Source organism: Nerophis lumbriciformis, linkage group LG06 (genome assembly GCF_033978685.3).
Source record: "Nerophis lumbriciformis linkage group LG06, RoL_Nlum_v2.1, whole genome shotgun sequence".
NCBI lineage: Eukaryota > Metazoa > Chordata > Actinopteri > Syngnathiformes > Syngnathidae > Nerophis > Nerophis lumbriciformis.
Window position 1 is genome coordinate 20,835,107 of NC_084553.2, and position 17,699 is coordinate 20,852,805.

Consider the following 17,699-nt stretch of genomic DNA (forward strand, 5'->3'; position numbering starts at 1 on the left):
GGTGTCTGAGGGGAGGAGAAGCCGCAAGGGAAGAGCCTGGCAGACATTGTTGAGGGCAAAGTGTCCATCTGGTACCCCTTCTGCGCCTGCTCTGAGCTGGCCCGCTGCCGGAGCCTTCGAGTACCGGGTGGGGTGAACGACGTCCGGGTGGCTTGAGAGTGGGGGAGGAAACGGGTCTCTGCTTCCGTGAACTTAGCCATTAGCTGCCCCCATGCTACCATGGCGTCGGCCGGAAGGTCTTCTTCGGACAGCTCGGCTTCGTCCTCGTCTTCCCATGGCTGCGCGTCTGCTCTGAGCTCCAGGAGGATGTCTTGCTTGTCCATGTTGGACAGGAACACTTCGTCTGGCTGGGTCAATCTGTTACGTCTTGGACGCATGGTTGTGGTTGTCGTGTTCCTTCCAAGGCAGGAGACAAGCAGGAGTGGAGTGCAGGTAAGATTTAAGTATATTTAATAAATAAAAGACAGGACAAAAATACAAAAACTGAGGACGCTAGCAAGCGTGGAGCTAAATAAAAATCAAAATGTCACCAAGGGTGAAAAAACCGGGATTCTGGTCGGCAGAATAATATAAAGAGCGTGGAGCAAAAACAGGAGGACGTAAATGTTGCCTATTGCAAACATTGACCCAGCACTTACGGCTGGGTGACAGGAAACTATAAAGGGGAGTGATTAGCCAAAACACCTGGTGGAAACACTAATTGCCAAAACTAAGACAGGTGAGGAGAATCAGTGCCCATGGAAACCAGCAGTAAACAGGGAAAGAGGGTGCACCCAGGAAACCGACTAAAACCAGAAACATAATCAACATAATTCATGCCATGATCCGGGTAACGGATCATGACAATTGCCTCGTCTAGTTAGTCAACTTTTTCTTCTCCAGATTTTGGCGCGTTCTACCTTCCACATTTTTCACCCGATTCAAACCGTTCTAACTTCAAACTGTTCAGCCTATTCAGGAATCGCGGGATTTCCCAGAATTCCAGGTTTTCCGGGACATTTTTTCCAATTCAAAATGAATTGGCCATTTTTCAAACATCCACCATTTCCACATTTTTCAACCTATTCATACCATTCCACCTTCAACATATTCCACCATTCTGTAAATTTAAACTATGATTTTTCCAAGTTAAAAAAAATTCCAGGATTTTCAAAATTCCTGCTTTTCCAAAGCCCTATTTCCACCCTTTTTTCTGGCGACTATTCCTTCCACATTTTTCAACACATTTCAACCGTTCCACCGTCAAAACATTCCTCTTAATCAGGAAAAAAAAACAAAGTATTTTTTTTAACTGGAAAAATTCCCTGTTTTCCCGAAATTCCAGCAATTCTGTAATACCATTTCTCAATTCTACATGTTACTACTTCAACATTTTTCGACCGATTTCAACACTAACCATTTCAACTCATTCAGACCATTCAAGTTTTTTACCATTTAAAAAAAAACAAATCCTGCTTTTTCCGAAATTCCAAATTTTTTCTGAAAATGAGACATTCTTCAAAGTTCCACAAGTTCCACATTTTCCATCTGATTCAAACCGTTCCAACTTCAAAATATTCAGCCTGTTTGGGAGTTGTGTGCTCTACTTCAACAATTCTAACAATTTTTTTGCATTTTCCCCATTCAAAGCGCACATACAAAGTGCATACAAGCAATATCATTGTGGTGGGGAAGAATGGCAAAAACGGCAATTCTACTGGTTAATAATGAGTTTGAGTTGCTTAATGTCAGGACTTAATTTAACAAGTTCTCAACGTTGTTTTAATGTATTGTGCCTGCTGGGATACCGCTATCGGTATTTTTTGTTCCAGCTGACCGACGGTATTATGACATGCTGTCACATTCAGTTCAGCTGCCACTACTACACAGTAAAATTAGCTTTAAGCAATGACAAATAAAGAAGCAACACCACACAAAAGTTTGTAACGCAGCAATATTTCCTCCTCAAAAGTTCCTCAAAGTCAATCACGCTTTGTCCGTTTGAAGTGAACACACTTTACTCACGACGAGTCACGACCGCGTTTTATCATCCATCCTCCGAGCGATCCATTAATCCACGGGCCAATATTAATCCATTTAAAAAGGTGATAAATTGAGGTACTATAATAATTCATAAAGTGAAGCAAGATAGCATCTGCTGTGACTGACAGATCTCTGACTGATCTCAGACCACGTGTAACCACACCAGCCCAGGATCTCCACATCTAGCAGGTTCACCTTCATGATTGTCTGAGGTTTGCATAACCAAATTATTTCTGCACAAAATGTGAGAAACCGTCTCAAGGAAGCTCATCTGCATGCTTGTCTTCCTCATCGGGGTCTCGACCTGACTGCAGTTTGTCGTCATAACCGACTTGAGTGAGCAAATGCTCACATCCGATGGCATCTGGCACGTTGGAAATCACAATTCTTACTGTTCAGGGCAGATGTGGGAGCCGTGTGGAAGAACGGTTTGCTGATGTCAACGTTGTGAATCGAGTGGCCCATGGTGGGTTTGGGGTTATGGTATGGGCAGGTGTCAGCGAACTTAAGTGCATTTAATTGATGGCATTTTGAATGCACAGAGATACTGTGACAAGATCTTGAGGCCCGTTGTGCCATTCACCCGAGACCATCACCTCATGTTGCAGCATGACAATGCACGGCCCCATGTTGTAAGGATCTGTACACAATTCCTGGAAGTTAAAAACATCCCAGTTCTTGCCTGGCCAGCATACTCACAGGACATGTCACCCATTGAGCATGTTTGGGATGCTGTGGATCGGAGTGTACGACAGTGTGTTCCAGTTCCTGACAATATCTGGCAACTTTGCACAGCCTTTGAAGAGGAGTGGACCAACATTCCACAGGCCACAATCAACAACCTGATCAACTCTATGCAAAAGAGTTTGAGGCAACTGCGTGAGGCTAATGGCGGTCACACCAGACTGTTTTTCTGACCCCCTCCCCATAGACCCCAATAAAACAAAACTGCACATTTCAGAGTGGCCTTTTATTGTCACACACCTGTGCAATTCATGCTGTTTAATCAGCATCTTGATATGCCACACCTGTGAGGTAGGACGGAATATATTGGCAAAGAAGAAATGCTCACTAACACAGATTTTGTGAACAATATTTGAGAGGAATAGGTATTTGATGTAAACAGTAAAAGTTTTAGATCTTTGAGTTCAACTCATGAAAAATGGGAGCAAAAACAAAAGTCTTGCGTTTATATTTTTGTTCAGTACTCTTATTGTGTTTAAAGCATTGATTGAAATGGTCAGATGTGTTTTAAAGGCAGGGTAGAGCGACTCTGAGGCTCCATTGTAAGTGGACTTTTGATTGCATTTATTTACCAGTAAGAATGCATAAAAAAAAGAAAACGTGTGGTTGTTTTAGGATTGTGAATGATAGGCACAATTGTAAAGTAAAAAGTGAACATTTGATGAGATTTACCTTCGTTACACTTGTTTTCATTTGTTTCACAATCATCCAACAAACTCTCAGAGCAGTTAGCAGCTGAGGTTGCCACTTTGAGTGGGGCTGAATACTTTATAGTCCTCTATAAATACGTTTAAAATAATCTGTCCACTTCTCGTAGCAGCGTGTATTGAAATTAAGTTTGTAAAAAATGATAAACAGCATCAACACTGCATATACTTTAAAGACTATTAGGCTGAGTAAAAACACTGCAAGATAGTTCCACTGATCAGCGTTCTTCAGCACATATATGCCACACAAAAGTTCCTGCAAGTCGAAAGTTCCTTTGGTTTTTTTTCTCTCACTGTTGTCAAGTTTGCTGTTCTAGAAATACACAAGAAATAAGATAGAAACAGATTGTCTCGCATACTCCATAATGGCAGTCGTGTGTTTGGAAAAAAAGTTTTCGGAACGCTACCAAGTGTGTTCAACCAATCAGAATAGCCCACCCCCTCTAAAGTTCCTGGAAATATTCGAAAGTCCCACCTTGCTACTAGGAACTAAAACTAGTTCTGATCTACCCAGGTAGTTTTTTGGTGGAAACACGAGAGGAAACTTTTAAAAAGTTTGTGTAAAAGTTCCTGCGGTGGAAAAAGGGTTATTGCGTGACATAAACACCAAAAAAATGAACAGTTCAGCCTGAACGCGAATCGTTCAGGCTGAACTGTTGTAATGCGTCATTATTTCATCTACTGTAACTTTAATAATAATAATAATAACTGGGATTTATATAGCACTTTTCTAAGTACCCAAAGTCGCTTTACATATAGAACCCATCAATCATTCACACCTGGTAGTGGTAAGCTACTTTCATAGCCACAGCTGCCCTGGGGTAGACTGACGGAAGCGTGGCTGCAATTTGTGCCAACGGCCCCTCCGACCACCACCTATCATTCATCACTCAATTCACCGGTGTGAGTGGCACCGGGGGCAAAGGGTGAAGTGTCCCGCCCAAAGACACAACGGCAGCGATTTTTGGATGGTAAGAGGCGGGGAGCGAACCTGCAACCCTCAGGTTTCTGGCACGGTTGCTCTATCCACTAAGCAGATGCAATGACTAAGCTCGTTGGACGGCGTGGCGCAGTGGAAGAATGGCCGTGCGCGACCCGAGGGTCCCTGGTTCAATCCCCACCTAGTACCAACCTCGTCATGTCCGTTGTGTCCTGAGCAAGACACTTCCCCCCCGATGGGTGCTGGTTAGCGCCTTGCATGGCAGCTCCCTCCATCTGTGTGTGAATGGGTAAATGTGGAAGTAGTGTCAAAGCGCTTTGAGTACCTTGAAGGTAGAAAAGCGCTATACAAGTACAACCCATTTATCATTTATTTATTTATCGTTACTCAAAATACTTGAATCTCAAATCCGCAACGGCCATCAGAATACATTAAAATCAATTTAATCGGTGCAAAACAGCTCAACTTTAACATCCATCCATTTACTACCGCTTGTTCCTCACGGTGTCGTGGGGGTGTTTGCCTTTTGAAAAGAAAAACTAACTTTTAGATCAACAATTTTGTATGAAAAACAATACATTAGAATGTACTGCAAACTATAGTAGTTTTATGCAGTAATGTAATAATAATGAACAGCATTTATCCTGGAGAGTGGACTTCTATCATATCTCCTTCCAGCTGCTTCTCCATCAAACCCACCATCAGCAGCTTCTCTTTATTTTCTTGGAAACTTCTGTTTAGATATTATTTTAACGTCCTTGCTGGCACTTGCTTCAGTATGGTGCTGAGTCTGCTGACGAGCATTGCTTTACTCGTACACCTTTCACCAAGTTGGCTTCACGATTGGTTATGATGATTATTTCTTTCTTTCATTCATTAAAAATCAATTTGTGTCTTATTTTCAGCACTTTAAACTCACGTCCTTTCTTTCCTATGGTTGGGAAACAAAGTTAAGTCGAAGTTTGGCAAAAGCTAATTCTTTGAGGTTTCTTCCAGGCCCACATTGCTTTCTTTTGTCATTAATCAGAACAGAAGCAATCCAACACAAGGAATCTCATCATATGAAATATAACTTACTTCACCAATTATTATTTATTTTTATTGTGATTATTTATAGAGTATATTGTGAATAAATTGAGAACAGGAAGTGAACAAAAGTTTTAGCAACTGTTATGTAAAAGAAAAGGGGTAGGATTAAATAAGCTCTGCTTCTTCCTACTCCTTTTCAAACATGTTGAAAAGAGAAACTGGAAATTGTGATGTATCATGTTGTTTGCTTGCATGTTCCAAATAAACTCAAACTCAACTCAACTCAACACCAAATAAAATGTTTGTGGTTTTGTAAAGTTTAATTAGGCTTGGAAAATATTTGCTGGCATTTGTGGTTTTTAGTACTGAATGTCTGCAGCATCTTTGTTTGTGTTAGATTTTCAACTCAAAACGTCATTATTGTAAACATCAATTTTTAATTTTTTTGGTTTAATATGCAGAGTATATGATATATAATACATATGCATACATTATACCTCTACAAACATAATATTTCGATGATTTGTCATTTTATATACAGTATGTATGTACAAAACAAAAAACCAGTGAAGTTGGCACGTTGTGTAAATGGTAAATAAAAACAGAATACAATGATTTGCAAATCCTTTTCAACTTATATTCAATTGAATAGACTGCAAAGAAAATATATTTAATGTTCGAACTGAGAAACTACACTTTTTTTTTCTTAGAATTTAATGGCAGCAACACATTGCATTTTTACCACTGTGTTACATGGCCTTTCCTTTTAACAACACTCAGTAAACGTTTGGGAACTGAGAAGACCAATTTTTGACGCTTTTCAGATGGAATTATTTCCCATTCTTGCTGGATGTACAGCTTAAGTTGTTCAACACATTTTTAATTGGAGACAGGCCTGGACTACAGGCAGACCAGTCTAGTACCCGCACTCTTTTACTATGAAGAAAAAAAAAAATCAGTCTAAGCCTGGGCCCCTGGAGAGGGGGTCCAGACTGAGGCCAAGGGGGGAAAAAACTCATAGCCATAGCACACACAACAATAGACATTAAATTATATATATATATATATATTTTATTACCGTATGTATATATATATATATATATATATATATATATATATATTATATTTATTACTAATATATATTGTTGTATTATATATTTTTCATATATCTATATATATTTTTTTTTTCTTTTTAAATTATATATATAAATTATACCCAATCATGGCACCCACCTGTCCCCAATTAACCTGTTCACCTGTGGTATGTTCCAAATAAATGTTTGATGAGCATTCCTCAACTTTCTCAGTCTTTTTTGCCACGTGTGGCAGTTTTTTTTTAAACATGTTGCAGGCTCAAATTCCAAATGAGCTAATATTTGCAAAAAATAACAAAGTTTTCCAGTTCGAACGTTAAATATCTTGTCTTTGCAGTCTATTCAATTGAATATAAGTTGAAAAGGATTTGCAAATCATTGTATTCTGTTTTTATGTACCATTTACACAACGTTACAACTTCCCTGGTTTTGGGGTTTGTATATATGTATCTAAATATATATGAATGTATCTAAATATATATATATATATATATATATATATATATATATATATATATATATATATATATATATATATATAGTATAAATGACTGCAAGTCATAGTCTCTTTATTTTAATGTATTTTCATTGATATTATTTTGTAAATTGCCATCTAAATGCTTTTGTAAATAAGAGCTATTAGTGTGATAAAAGTGCACATGGCTCCAAAGTCAACAGATTTATTTATTTCGCCTTCTACTTGTTCACAGTAACAATACAATAGAATACATTTCCAGTCCATCAGAGTTCGTTCAGTGTGCTCCTCATTCCCAATGTAGAAAAAGAAAGATATTGCTTTTATTTCCTCTGATTAGCTGAGGTAGGACCCGGTCGCCAGCGAGGTCCTACAGGGTGCAGAGATATGTAGGCAGGACGGAATGCATGGTCATGGAATGCACAGTCAGCAAAAAAAAAAGGCTTCAAAAAAAGGAGACATAAACAATGTAAAAAAGTTAGAGGAGGAGAACAATTTTGAGGACTACATGCAAAGAAAGACAAATGGTAAACATGCAAACAATCCATGGGGGTCAAAGGTCATGTCATATTTACAGGATGGGTCAAAGATGCTGACAATGAGCAACAAAAGTTTTGTTTCTCTTAACGAGGCTACGTCTACATTCTTGAATGACGGTAAATCATTCCCCTAATATTTATTACAGTGTTTCTTTAACACAATCCATTCCTGCAAATAACTTAACACATCTTTCAATAACTACACACCAAAAAAAAAACACTTTCTACATTTTTCTTATAAATAAGTCAGAATAAATTAAAAGCAAAATACAATCAAGTACAAACAGATAAATACTATAGAGGGGACAATAAAATAAAATAAATAAATGATGCGAATAAAACTCACACCAGGAGATGCATTGGATTCAATCACTCATTCACAGGAAGTGCTTGTAAAAGACATCAAATAATGTAAATATGAATAATTAATCCATCTGCTGTAAGAGTCATGTTTGCAGACTGTATGAATCTTTAACAAGCCTAAAAACTCCACAAATAAAAAAATCTCATCTGTTCAGGTGTGCTTTAAATTGCATAAAATGTCACTTTAAGTTATTGAAGAAATACATAAAGTAGTCCCTCCGGGTATTTGTATGTCGCCAATTTAAGCAAATTCAACCAATCCCCTACGATTCACGCGCGGCCCCCTAGCTGATTGATTGATTGATTGATTGAGACTTTTATTAGTAGATTGCACAGTACAGTACATATTCCGTACAATTGACCACTAAATGGTAACATCCGAATAAGTTTTTAAACTTGTTTAAGTCGGGGTCCACGTTAATCAATTCATGCCCAATCAGCGTCATTTTTGTCATTAAAATTTGTCTGTGAGCGGCGCTCAAACACGCACGTCAACATCTAATCTAACTTGTTTGTGTCTTGTGTAGACAAAGTAGGAACAGCAACATTTATCAACTTTGTATTGCTCCAACGAAACAATTGCCATCCTCCCACACAGCTATAACCTACTTCCTGTTCCTGTCTACAGCGCAAAGGTTTCTGGGTAAAAATAAACACGGAGAATGTCTGCAACTTATGGACGACAGAGCAGAGAGCGGACAATAATAATTAGTCGTAAATGATTAAGACAGGACAGTAATTTGACAATCAGATCTGAGTATGTGCTTATACTGCCATCTAGTGGTCTGTGTGGTGTAAAACATCAACACAGTGCATGATTTTCAATGTGTGTTGAAATTGTGTGCTTTTTGAGGTTAGGGTTACAAGGAATATGTAAAATATTAATAGCACATTCATATAATCACAAGTTGATTCAATATTATTGTAAAAAAAATAAGCAACTTTTGCCGCCATTTTCCGAGAAAACCAGCGGAATCCTGGAGGGACTAACAAAGGTATCACCTTAATTTATTCACCAAATACACAAAGATCGGACTCTGTTTGGTCGGCATCCCAACCAACTCTTATTTTGTTTGTTCAGTTTTCCGTCTGCCGTTTCCTGTTCTACGTTTCAGGCGGCTCGGTCTGGTGGACGGAGCGGAGCAGCGAGGCAACAATTACCCATTCATCCATTTTCTACTGCTTGTCCCTTTTCTTAAATCCTGTGTTCACACCAGGAAGACGCCAGATTATTACATCTACCAGGAGGTTACAGTATGTGCTCGCCAGAGTCATTTAGTTAAATTCAATTAATTTGGGATAGCACCTGGAGATGCAGCATCTCGTTTTCAAGTTAGTTAGCATAGACACTTTCAGGAAATGATATGGAACAATTAATGCGGTTTTGGGAATGATCCTGATCATTAGTACGACATTACCTTGCGTTTACTTTACGAGGTTGTACTTCTCTGTGTGTGTATGCCAGCAACCCCGCCTCCACCCACAGAGACAAAGAGAGTTGATGACTGACAAGACGCTTCCTAAGCATTGTGCTCTAGATTGAGGCAAAAGTGAACCTGCTTGAAACCTGTTTTGAAGCGACAGCCAAACAAATCAAACATTTCATTTATTCTTTGTTGAATGACCTCCACCAGGAGTTTGTGTGTTTGCTGAGGTTTCTTTATCCGTCTGTTTGTTAGTTAGCAACATAGCTCAAAAGGTTACGTTAACCTTCAGGACGTGTAAGGAATGGGATTAGGCAGAAGTGATTTTGGGAGCCATCTGTCATGTCTGTATTATCATGTTTTGTTTTAAGTCATGTTTTGTTTAGTTTCTGTCTTTTCACTCCCTTGTCTGGTCACCATAGCAACCATTAGTTTTCACCTGTCACGTCACGCACCTGTTTCACGTCTTGAGTCACGCACCTGTTTTCGTTAATCATGTCTGTAGTATTTAAGTTCAGTGTTTTTCAGTTTGTCTTTCTGACGATCACCTCGCATTTATGCCCCCTGTCACACTCTGTCCACGTCTGCGCACTTCATGTCCATGCCAAGTAAGTTTGTTTATTATTGCCACAGTTAGTGTTTTTTATTGTTCATAGTTTTTTGCCCCCGTGCAAGTCTTTTGTTTTCATTAGTCAAGTTGAACATCCGCCTTGAGCGCGCCTTTTGTTCTTTTGAGTGTTATTATTAAAAATGTATCTACCTTCTCGCCACATCCGGTCCAAATGTTCATTTGCACCTCGGGAGAACAAACCAAGCCAAAGTCCAAGTCTTGACAGATGTCGTCAGCAGACCCGCTTTTCCGCACCTAAGTTGGCCGAGTTGGACATTTTGGACGAGGCTTCTTGGGCGGTCCTGTGCGCGATGGAGGAGGAAACTCTGCGCTACTCCTCCGTGGAGTACAGAGACTCCATTTGGTCCCAGGAATGCGGGGACGCAGCGCAGTGCCGGAAGCGCCGCTCCCGACGAAGGACTTCAGGAAGAACTTCCGCGAGCCAGCAGGACACGCCGCTCCCACAAGCCCCTCCCCCTCCGGGCGGAAGCAAGCAGCAGCCAGCCCGGCTTCGCCCGGATGACGTCAAAGACCAGGATTTTTTTTTCTGAATTCTTTTTCTTTTGATTCCCCGCTCCCCAGGACTCAAGCCACACCCAAGACACAAAACAATTTTTTTTCACCCACTCAATCCCAGGTACAAGAAAGACAATTTGGACAATTTAATGGGGAAGTTTCTGCCCTCCTCCGCCCACCCCTACAGAGAGTTCCAGACCGCAGGGAGCGCGTCTGGTATCCGCCCCTTGAGGGGGGGGCTGGGATCGGGAGCTGTGTTGGTGGGGTGGCTCGGCATCACCATGCCAAGCCACAGCCTCCAGCACGGCCGCCACCACCAGTCTTCCGACCTGTCAAGCCACAGCCTCCAGCACGACCGCCCTCACCAGTCTTCCGACCCGTCAAGCCACAGCCTCCAGCACGACCGCCCTCACCAGTCTTCCGACCCGTCAAGCCACAGCCTCCAGCACGACCGCCCTCACCAGTCTTCCGACCTGCCAAGCCGCAACCCCCAGCTAGACCACCTCCACCTGCACCAAGGCTAGCACCAGTAGCTGCACCACGGCTAGCGCCAAGGCTAGCACCAGAGCCACGGCTAGCACCTGTCGTTGCTTCACGGCTAGCACCAGTAGCTGCACCACGGCTAGCGCCAAGGCTAGCACCAGAGCCACGGCTAGCACCTGTCGCTGCTCCACAGCTAGCACCAGTAGCTGCACCACGGCTAGCGCCAAGGCTAGCACCAGAGCCACGGCTAGCACCTGTCGCCGCACCAAGGCTAGCACCTGTCGCCGCACCAAGGCTAGCACCAGAGCCAAGGCTAGCACCTGTCGCAGCTCCACGGCTAGCACCTGTCGCAGCTCCACGGCTAGCACCTGTCGCCGCACCAAGGCTAGCACCAGCTCCACGACGCCAAGTCCAAGACCAAGACCCTACACGCCAAGTCCAAGACCAAGACCCTCCACGCCAAGTCCAAGACCAAGACCCTACACGCCAAGACCAAGACCCTTCACGCCAAGACCAAGACCCTCCACACCAAAAGACCCTCCACGCCAAGTCCAAGACCCTCCACGCCAAGTCCAAGACCAAGACCCGCCATGCCAAGACCAAGACCCGCCATGCCAAGACCAAGACCCGCCATGCCAAGACCAAGACCAAGACCCGCCATGCCAAGACCAAGACCAAGACCCGCCATGCCAAGACCTAGACCAAGACCCACCATGCCAAGACCAAGACCAAGACCCGCCATGCCAAGACCAAGACCAAGACCCGCCATGCCAAGACCAAGACCAAGACCCGCCATGCCAAGACCTAGACCAAGACCCGCCATGCCAAGACCAAGACCCGCCATGCCAAGACCAAGACCCGCCATGCCAAGACCAAGACCCACGCCAAGACCAAGACCTATACCAAGACCCACGCCGAGCTTCGCCGCCTGACACGCCACGCCGAGCTTCGCCGCCTGACTCACCACGGCAAGCCACGCCTGCCACGATGACGACGCGCCTGCCTCCTCGTCGGCCACGGATATGGCCGCTACCTGGTCGCCCGCCACGCCAAGTGCGCCCACCTCCCAGTCGGCCACGAATGTGGCCATTCCCTGGGCGCCCGCCTCGCCTGCTGCAGCGGCGTTCCACTCGCCGCCGCCACCTAACTCTGCCCCGGTGGATACAGGGACACGTGGTCTGGCGACCCACCGCCATGTCCCCTTCCCGCCCTCCCATGACTTTTGTTAAGTTTTTTTTCTTGGACATCTGGTATCTGTCCTTAAGGGAGGGGCTCTGTCATGTCTGTATTATCATGTTTTGTTTTAAGTCATGTTTTGTTTAGTTTCTGTCTTTTCACTCCCTTGTCTGGTCACCATAGCAACCATTAGTTTTCACCTGTCACGTCACGCACCTGTTTCACGTCTTGAGTCACGCACCTGTTTTCGTTAATCATGTCTGTAGTATTTAAGTTCAGTGTTTTTCAGTTTGTCTTTCTGACGATCACCTCGCATTTATGCCCCCTGTCACACTCTGTCCACGTCTGCGCACTTCATGTCCATGCCAAGTAAGTTTGTTTATTATTGCCACAGTTAGTGTTTTTTATTGTTCATAGTTTTTTTGCTCCCGTGCAAGTCTTTTGTTTTCATTAGTCAAGTTGTACATCCGCCTTGAGCGCGCCTTTTGTTCTTTTGAGTGTTATTATTAAAAATGTATCTACCTTCACGCCACATCCGGTCCAAATGTTCATTTGCACCTCGGGAGAACAAACCAAGCCAAAGTCCAAGTCTTGACACCATCCGCATGGATTCAGGATTCAGGTATTTTGTACTTTTCGTGAAAAATATCTGGTGGAGTTTTGCGCTCTCCGTCTGCTTTTCTACTTCTTCAAAGTGTAGACCTGGGTTCTCATGCTTGTGCCACGACGACATTGTTTGCTACGAGCTTCCATGCTGCATATAGCTTGTATTCATCAGTGTGTCCTGGGCATAACGTTAAAGTGCATCCGGCAGTGGAGGCTCCTCTATGGGATCTTGGGGCACTAGGAGGTTAACCCCTTTACTACTGTTACCCCAGGTGGCCCTTGGCAAAGGCCTAGTATCTGACTGCCCCCTAGCCAGGGATACAGTGAAGACCTCAATGGCGGAGCAGGCGGAAGTCGGTAGATTTAAGAACTACCACAACGGCGATGGCGGAAGAAGGCTGCAGCAGAAAAGGGTCCCCAGTCGTCTTGGACTCCATGCCACTGGACCCTGACCCGATTCTGTCAAGGATCGTGTGGTGACTGTCTGTGCACCAGTCTGCCCACGTTAAACTAAGTCACGCACAGGCATCCTCCATAAAGGGATACACCCCTACCAGGAGGATCGTCATACTCGTTCGAGTGACCGCCGATGATGATTCATCAGTGGTGTGCCGTCAGGGCTAGCAAGGCCTTCTCTGCTGGCCTAACATAACCAGAAACCATGATCATAATTAAAGATACAAGTAATTTTTTAGTATTCACATTCTCTTTGTGTCATATTATGCTCGTCCCAGCGTTGTTGTTTTTAGTTTAGAGTTTTTATCTAATCAGACTTCAGCTTGCTTATGTTGCCATGCTGTACCAAATCTGCCCGGGGCCTTCAGAATCAACACTCACATCAGCACTGTAAGCGATCGGGGACATACAGTTGATAGATGAGATAGCCAATCAGATCACGAGTTGTTGTCAGTAAGGCCTTCTAGATGGCCTCACGTTCAACGTGACATTTACGCGTCCTGTGATTGGATACTCATCGGGACCGTTAGCAGATGAATGTGAGAACACATAGAGTTGAGAGACAGTTGTGATAGCCAATCAGATCACAAGTTGTTGACAGTAGCCTATCCAAGCAGCCTGATGTTAACGAGACTGTGATTGGATACTCACCTGTCACTCCAAAGAGAGTATCCAATCACAAGTCTCAATTTAGCAGGAAGTGGGAAGTGTTGCGCCGTAGCCAGACCGGGATAGCAGAGAAGGAGAACAAAACGTTGATTAGGTGGCAGATATATATTTGCAAGGCCATTTTCAAGAAGGATATTTAAAGAGAAACTACATCTTGTGAGACCATGTCGGCCAACCCCGGAAGCTAGTTCAGCTGTCCCGGCGATGAAATGGGGAAATGCTCGCCATTTCCACTCGAATCAACGGACTATGAGCAGTACCACTGGTTTATACGGCGTCAAATGGGTGCTACAAATTGTGAGTTCAAAATATTTTATTTCTTAATTTTTTCACGTTTAATGTTTTTTGCAATTTTAATTTTGACAGTACCACATAAGATATGTTTTAATTGCTCATGCGTTTTAATTGATTTTTAAATGCGCCAGAAAGTAACCCGTTTTGTACACAGTTGATGTGCTTCAATGCTGAGTAGGGCGTAAATGTGTTTCTGTGTAGTATTTCTCCAGCAATGGTCATGTGGTGACATCAATGATGGTATTTTGAGAGGTAATCATTGAAGTCAGACATCACTGAAGCGTTTCCCACCTAGTCACGTGACTTATAAACAGAAGTAAACAAAGTGGTGATCCAGTGGCTGAAAGCTTCATTTATGATTGCTGTCTTTGGTAAACGCTTAACTGTTTTAGGTTTTGCTCCCAATTTCTTTCTTTTATTCATTCAGACTCGCCGAGTCGGTGCTTTACGATACACACTTAGCAAGAACGCGTTTTAAGAACTCCGAAACGGAGATAAAATTCAAATAATATTAAGTTAATAATTCAATGAGAAATACTAAACGTTAAAAGAACGTCGATGCAAACTTGTGCGTTCTTCTATTCCGCTGCCTTGGACTGGAGTGTTTTATTCGAGAGCCTCTTTTCTCGTCGTCGTTTTGTAAAATGTTGAACTCTTTCCCCTTCTTGGTTACCTCTCGAAAAACTCTGAAGAAACTTTTATCATTTTCGCAATTTTTTCCACTTGGAGTCTCACATATTTAATGAGCCGGACGTGAATACAAGCTACAATGGCAGCTGACGAACAACTAAAAGTGAAGGAAAAAAAGAATATTGTAATTCCACTCTCAACGGCAGTAATGGATTTCAAGGCTCAAGTACAGCGGAGCTCAGGTGGTAAAGTCATCCTTTCCCAAGCTGATGGTTGTGAATTTGACTCTCAGTAAAAGTACTCCTGGCTAAGATGCAAAATACTGAACTGCTCCTGATGTTGCGTCATAAATTGGTAAACTGTTATGATCCGTTGCCCGAATCATAGTTTGTTTAAGTTTATTTAGGTTTTGATTCACGTGTGGTTTTAGTTCTGTTTCAGCACCCATGTTTTGTGTTTCTCGGTTGTCATGGGTGCTAATTAGTGTCACCTGCCTCTGATTAGTGTTCGGGACGCTCACTTCTTCCTGGGCACTAATCAGAGAACTATTTAGTCCTGCCTTTTCGCTTCACTTGTGCTGGTGCTTTTCTGTAACGCCATGGACGCATGGTGATGCACGGATTGTTCTTCCAAGATTGCAGCAGGAACTCAGGACGTTTATCTTATAAATCAGGCAGGGACAAACAAACAAAGCACGGGGAGCTAACGGGATAACTAACAAGAAAGCTTTGCTCAGGAAAACGAAGGGTTGACGACGTGTAAGCAAAGAAAAGCACCAGAACGAGTGAGGCGAAAAGTCAGGACTAAATAGTTCTCTGATTAGTGCCCAGGAAGAGGTGAGCGTCCCGAACACTAATCAGAGGCAGGTGACACTAGTCAGCACCCGTGACAACCGAGAAACACAAAACATGGGTGCTGAAACAGAACTTAAACCACACGTGAATCAAAACCTAAATACCGTATTTTTGAGAGTATAAGTCGCACCGGCTGAAAATGCATAATAAAGAACGAAAAAAAAAAACACATATAAGTCGCATTTTTGGGGGAAATTTAGTTGATAAAACCCAACACCAAGAATAGACATTCGAAAGGCAATTTAAAATAAATAAAGAATAGTGAACAACAGGCTGAATAAGTGTACGTTATATGACGCATAAATAACCAACTGAGAAGGTGTCTGGTATGTTAATGTAACATATTATGGTAAGAGTCATTCAAATAACTATAACATATAGAACATGCTATACATTTACCAAACAATCTGTCACTCCTAATCGCTAAATCCCATGAAATCTTATACGTCTAGTCTCTTACGTGAATGAGCTAAATAATATTATTTGATATTTTACGGTAATGTGTTAATAATTTCACACATAAGTCGCTCCTGAGTATAAGTCGCACCCCCGGCCAAACTATGAAAAAAACTGCGACTTATAGTCCGAAAAATACGGTACTCTTAAATAAACTATGATCCGGGCAACAGATCATAGTTAAACAAGGTGAAAGTCAATTTCCAATTTCCTACATACACTGTCTTCCTAAACTGCCTCGTTGCTCCGTTTCCCAACTCGTTTTTTTCTGGCCTAAAGCTCAAGAAATGTCTCTTTTGGATACTTTTAGTTCTTATTATAAATTGTTCACTTTGCTCTTGGTTTGTAGTTTTTTTGTCAGTAGTCGAATTTTGTACAGTATTCGTACTAAAGACTCCCATGTGCCTTGTACATGTTCTGGACAACTTTGTTTGGAATTATTGCATAGAAATCACCAAATGAAGGATTACATTAGTTGCTTTTTTTGGTGTGTTTCTGATGTGTACGGGAGAGAACAAAATACAGGGAAAACAATATTTAAAAGGAGATTATTCGCTTCTGTAAAACCCAAAGAAGAAGTACTTTCTGTCTCCGCTTCTTCCACCGGGTCGTGTCCACCAGAGGCATGTGTTTGAAGTCAAGCAAAAAGATGTGACAAACTTTACTGTCTTAAGGCTTCTTTGTCTTCCAAGAAGAGTTTAGTCAGAGGACGGGGGCGGGACGTTGGGTCTTTTTCTGAAGGTGACGAGCAGGCCGGCCGCTGTAGTTTAAGAGTTTTTGTGGATGATTCCTGGTGGCAGAGACAAGTCAAGCTATCAAACACAGGAAACGAGAGGACACCCCTTGCACCCAACCCTGGGACAGAGGAGGCGGGACCTACAACGCTACATTGTGAGTAAAAAAGTGGATTTGTGACAATATAAGCAGCTTTTCTTTGTCTAGTTTTGCATCTTTCTCATCTAGACATGCACGGCTAGCGCTCCTTAAGGATGCTCCTGTGTCCTGTTGTTGGCAGCCATCTTTGTTTTGTCCTTGCCGGCGGGACATTTGGAGTCATTGGCGGGTGGCTGGCCGGGCTTGGCAGCCGGGGAGGCATGCTTGGCGGGGGAGCTGGGAGCGGCGGGCGAGTGGGCGGATTGGGCGTTCTTGTCGTCTGAAAAAAGCTGTTTAATTACGTCAAAGAAGTTACTCAACGGGCTGCCTACACAGATGGGAAGAAAACAGAGAACAGAAGACACATGAGAAATGAGGTTCACATGAGGAGATGAGACGAGGAGAAAAGAAGGAGACTCTTGGACATTTTGAACACAATCACACTTCTCTGCTCTTTACTTCCACTTTTCTTTACTAAATCATTGCATGGAAAACTAGCATGGCTTCAAAAGACACCATCCTAATATAAGGAAATACTTACAGCAGGTAGAATGTTCAATGTCAACGTTTGTTCACAACTGTCCTTTCCTACCGTGATGGACGTGGGTTTGATTCCCATTCCCTCTGCTGGTTCCTGCTGGTCTGCATTCTCACCGATCATTAGTGTTACAACTACTTTTACTTCTATTCTTTAGACTGCAATTGTATCGGAAATTCCTGATTACTTCCAGTCTCATTT

At 42.7% G+C, this 17,699-nt stretch overlaps 1 protein-coding gene across 7 annotated transcripts in view; it reads right to left on the bottom strand.

Moving 5' to 3' along the window:
* Window positions 1-17,699, bottom strand: part of LOC133608567 (serine/threonine-protein kinase BRSK2-like) — a 217,136-nt gene that overhangs the window by 12,806 nt on the left and 186,631 nt on the right. For 5 of the 7 annotated variants that reach the window (XM_061963882.2, XM_061963879.2, XM_061963881.2 and 2 more), the window contains one exon: window positions 15,692-17,288. The exons of 1 other annotated variant lie outside the window; for it this stretch is intronic. In XM_061963882.2, the coding sequence (XP_061819866.1) occupies window positions 17,071-17,288 (218 nt within the window). In that variant the 3' untranslated portion in view covers window positions 15,692-17,070. Of the gene's footprint in view, window positions 1-15,691; window positions 17,289-17,699 lie in introns of those variants that run through there. One more of the 7 variants, XM_061963880.2, reaches the window with a different exon arrangement.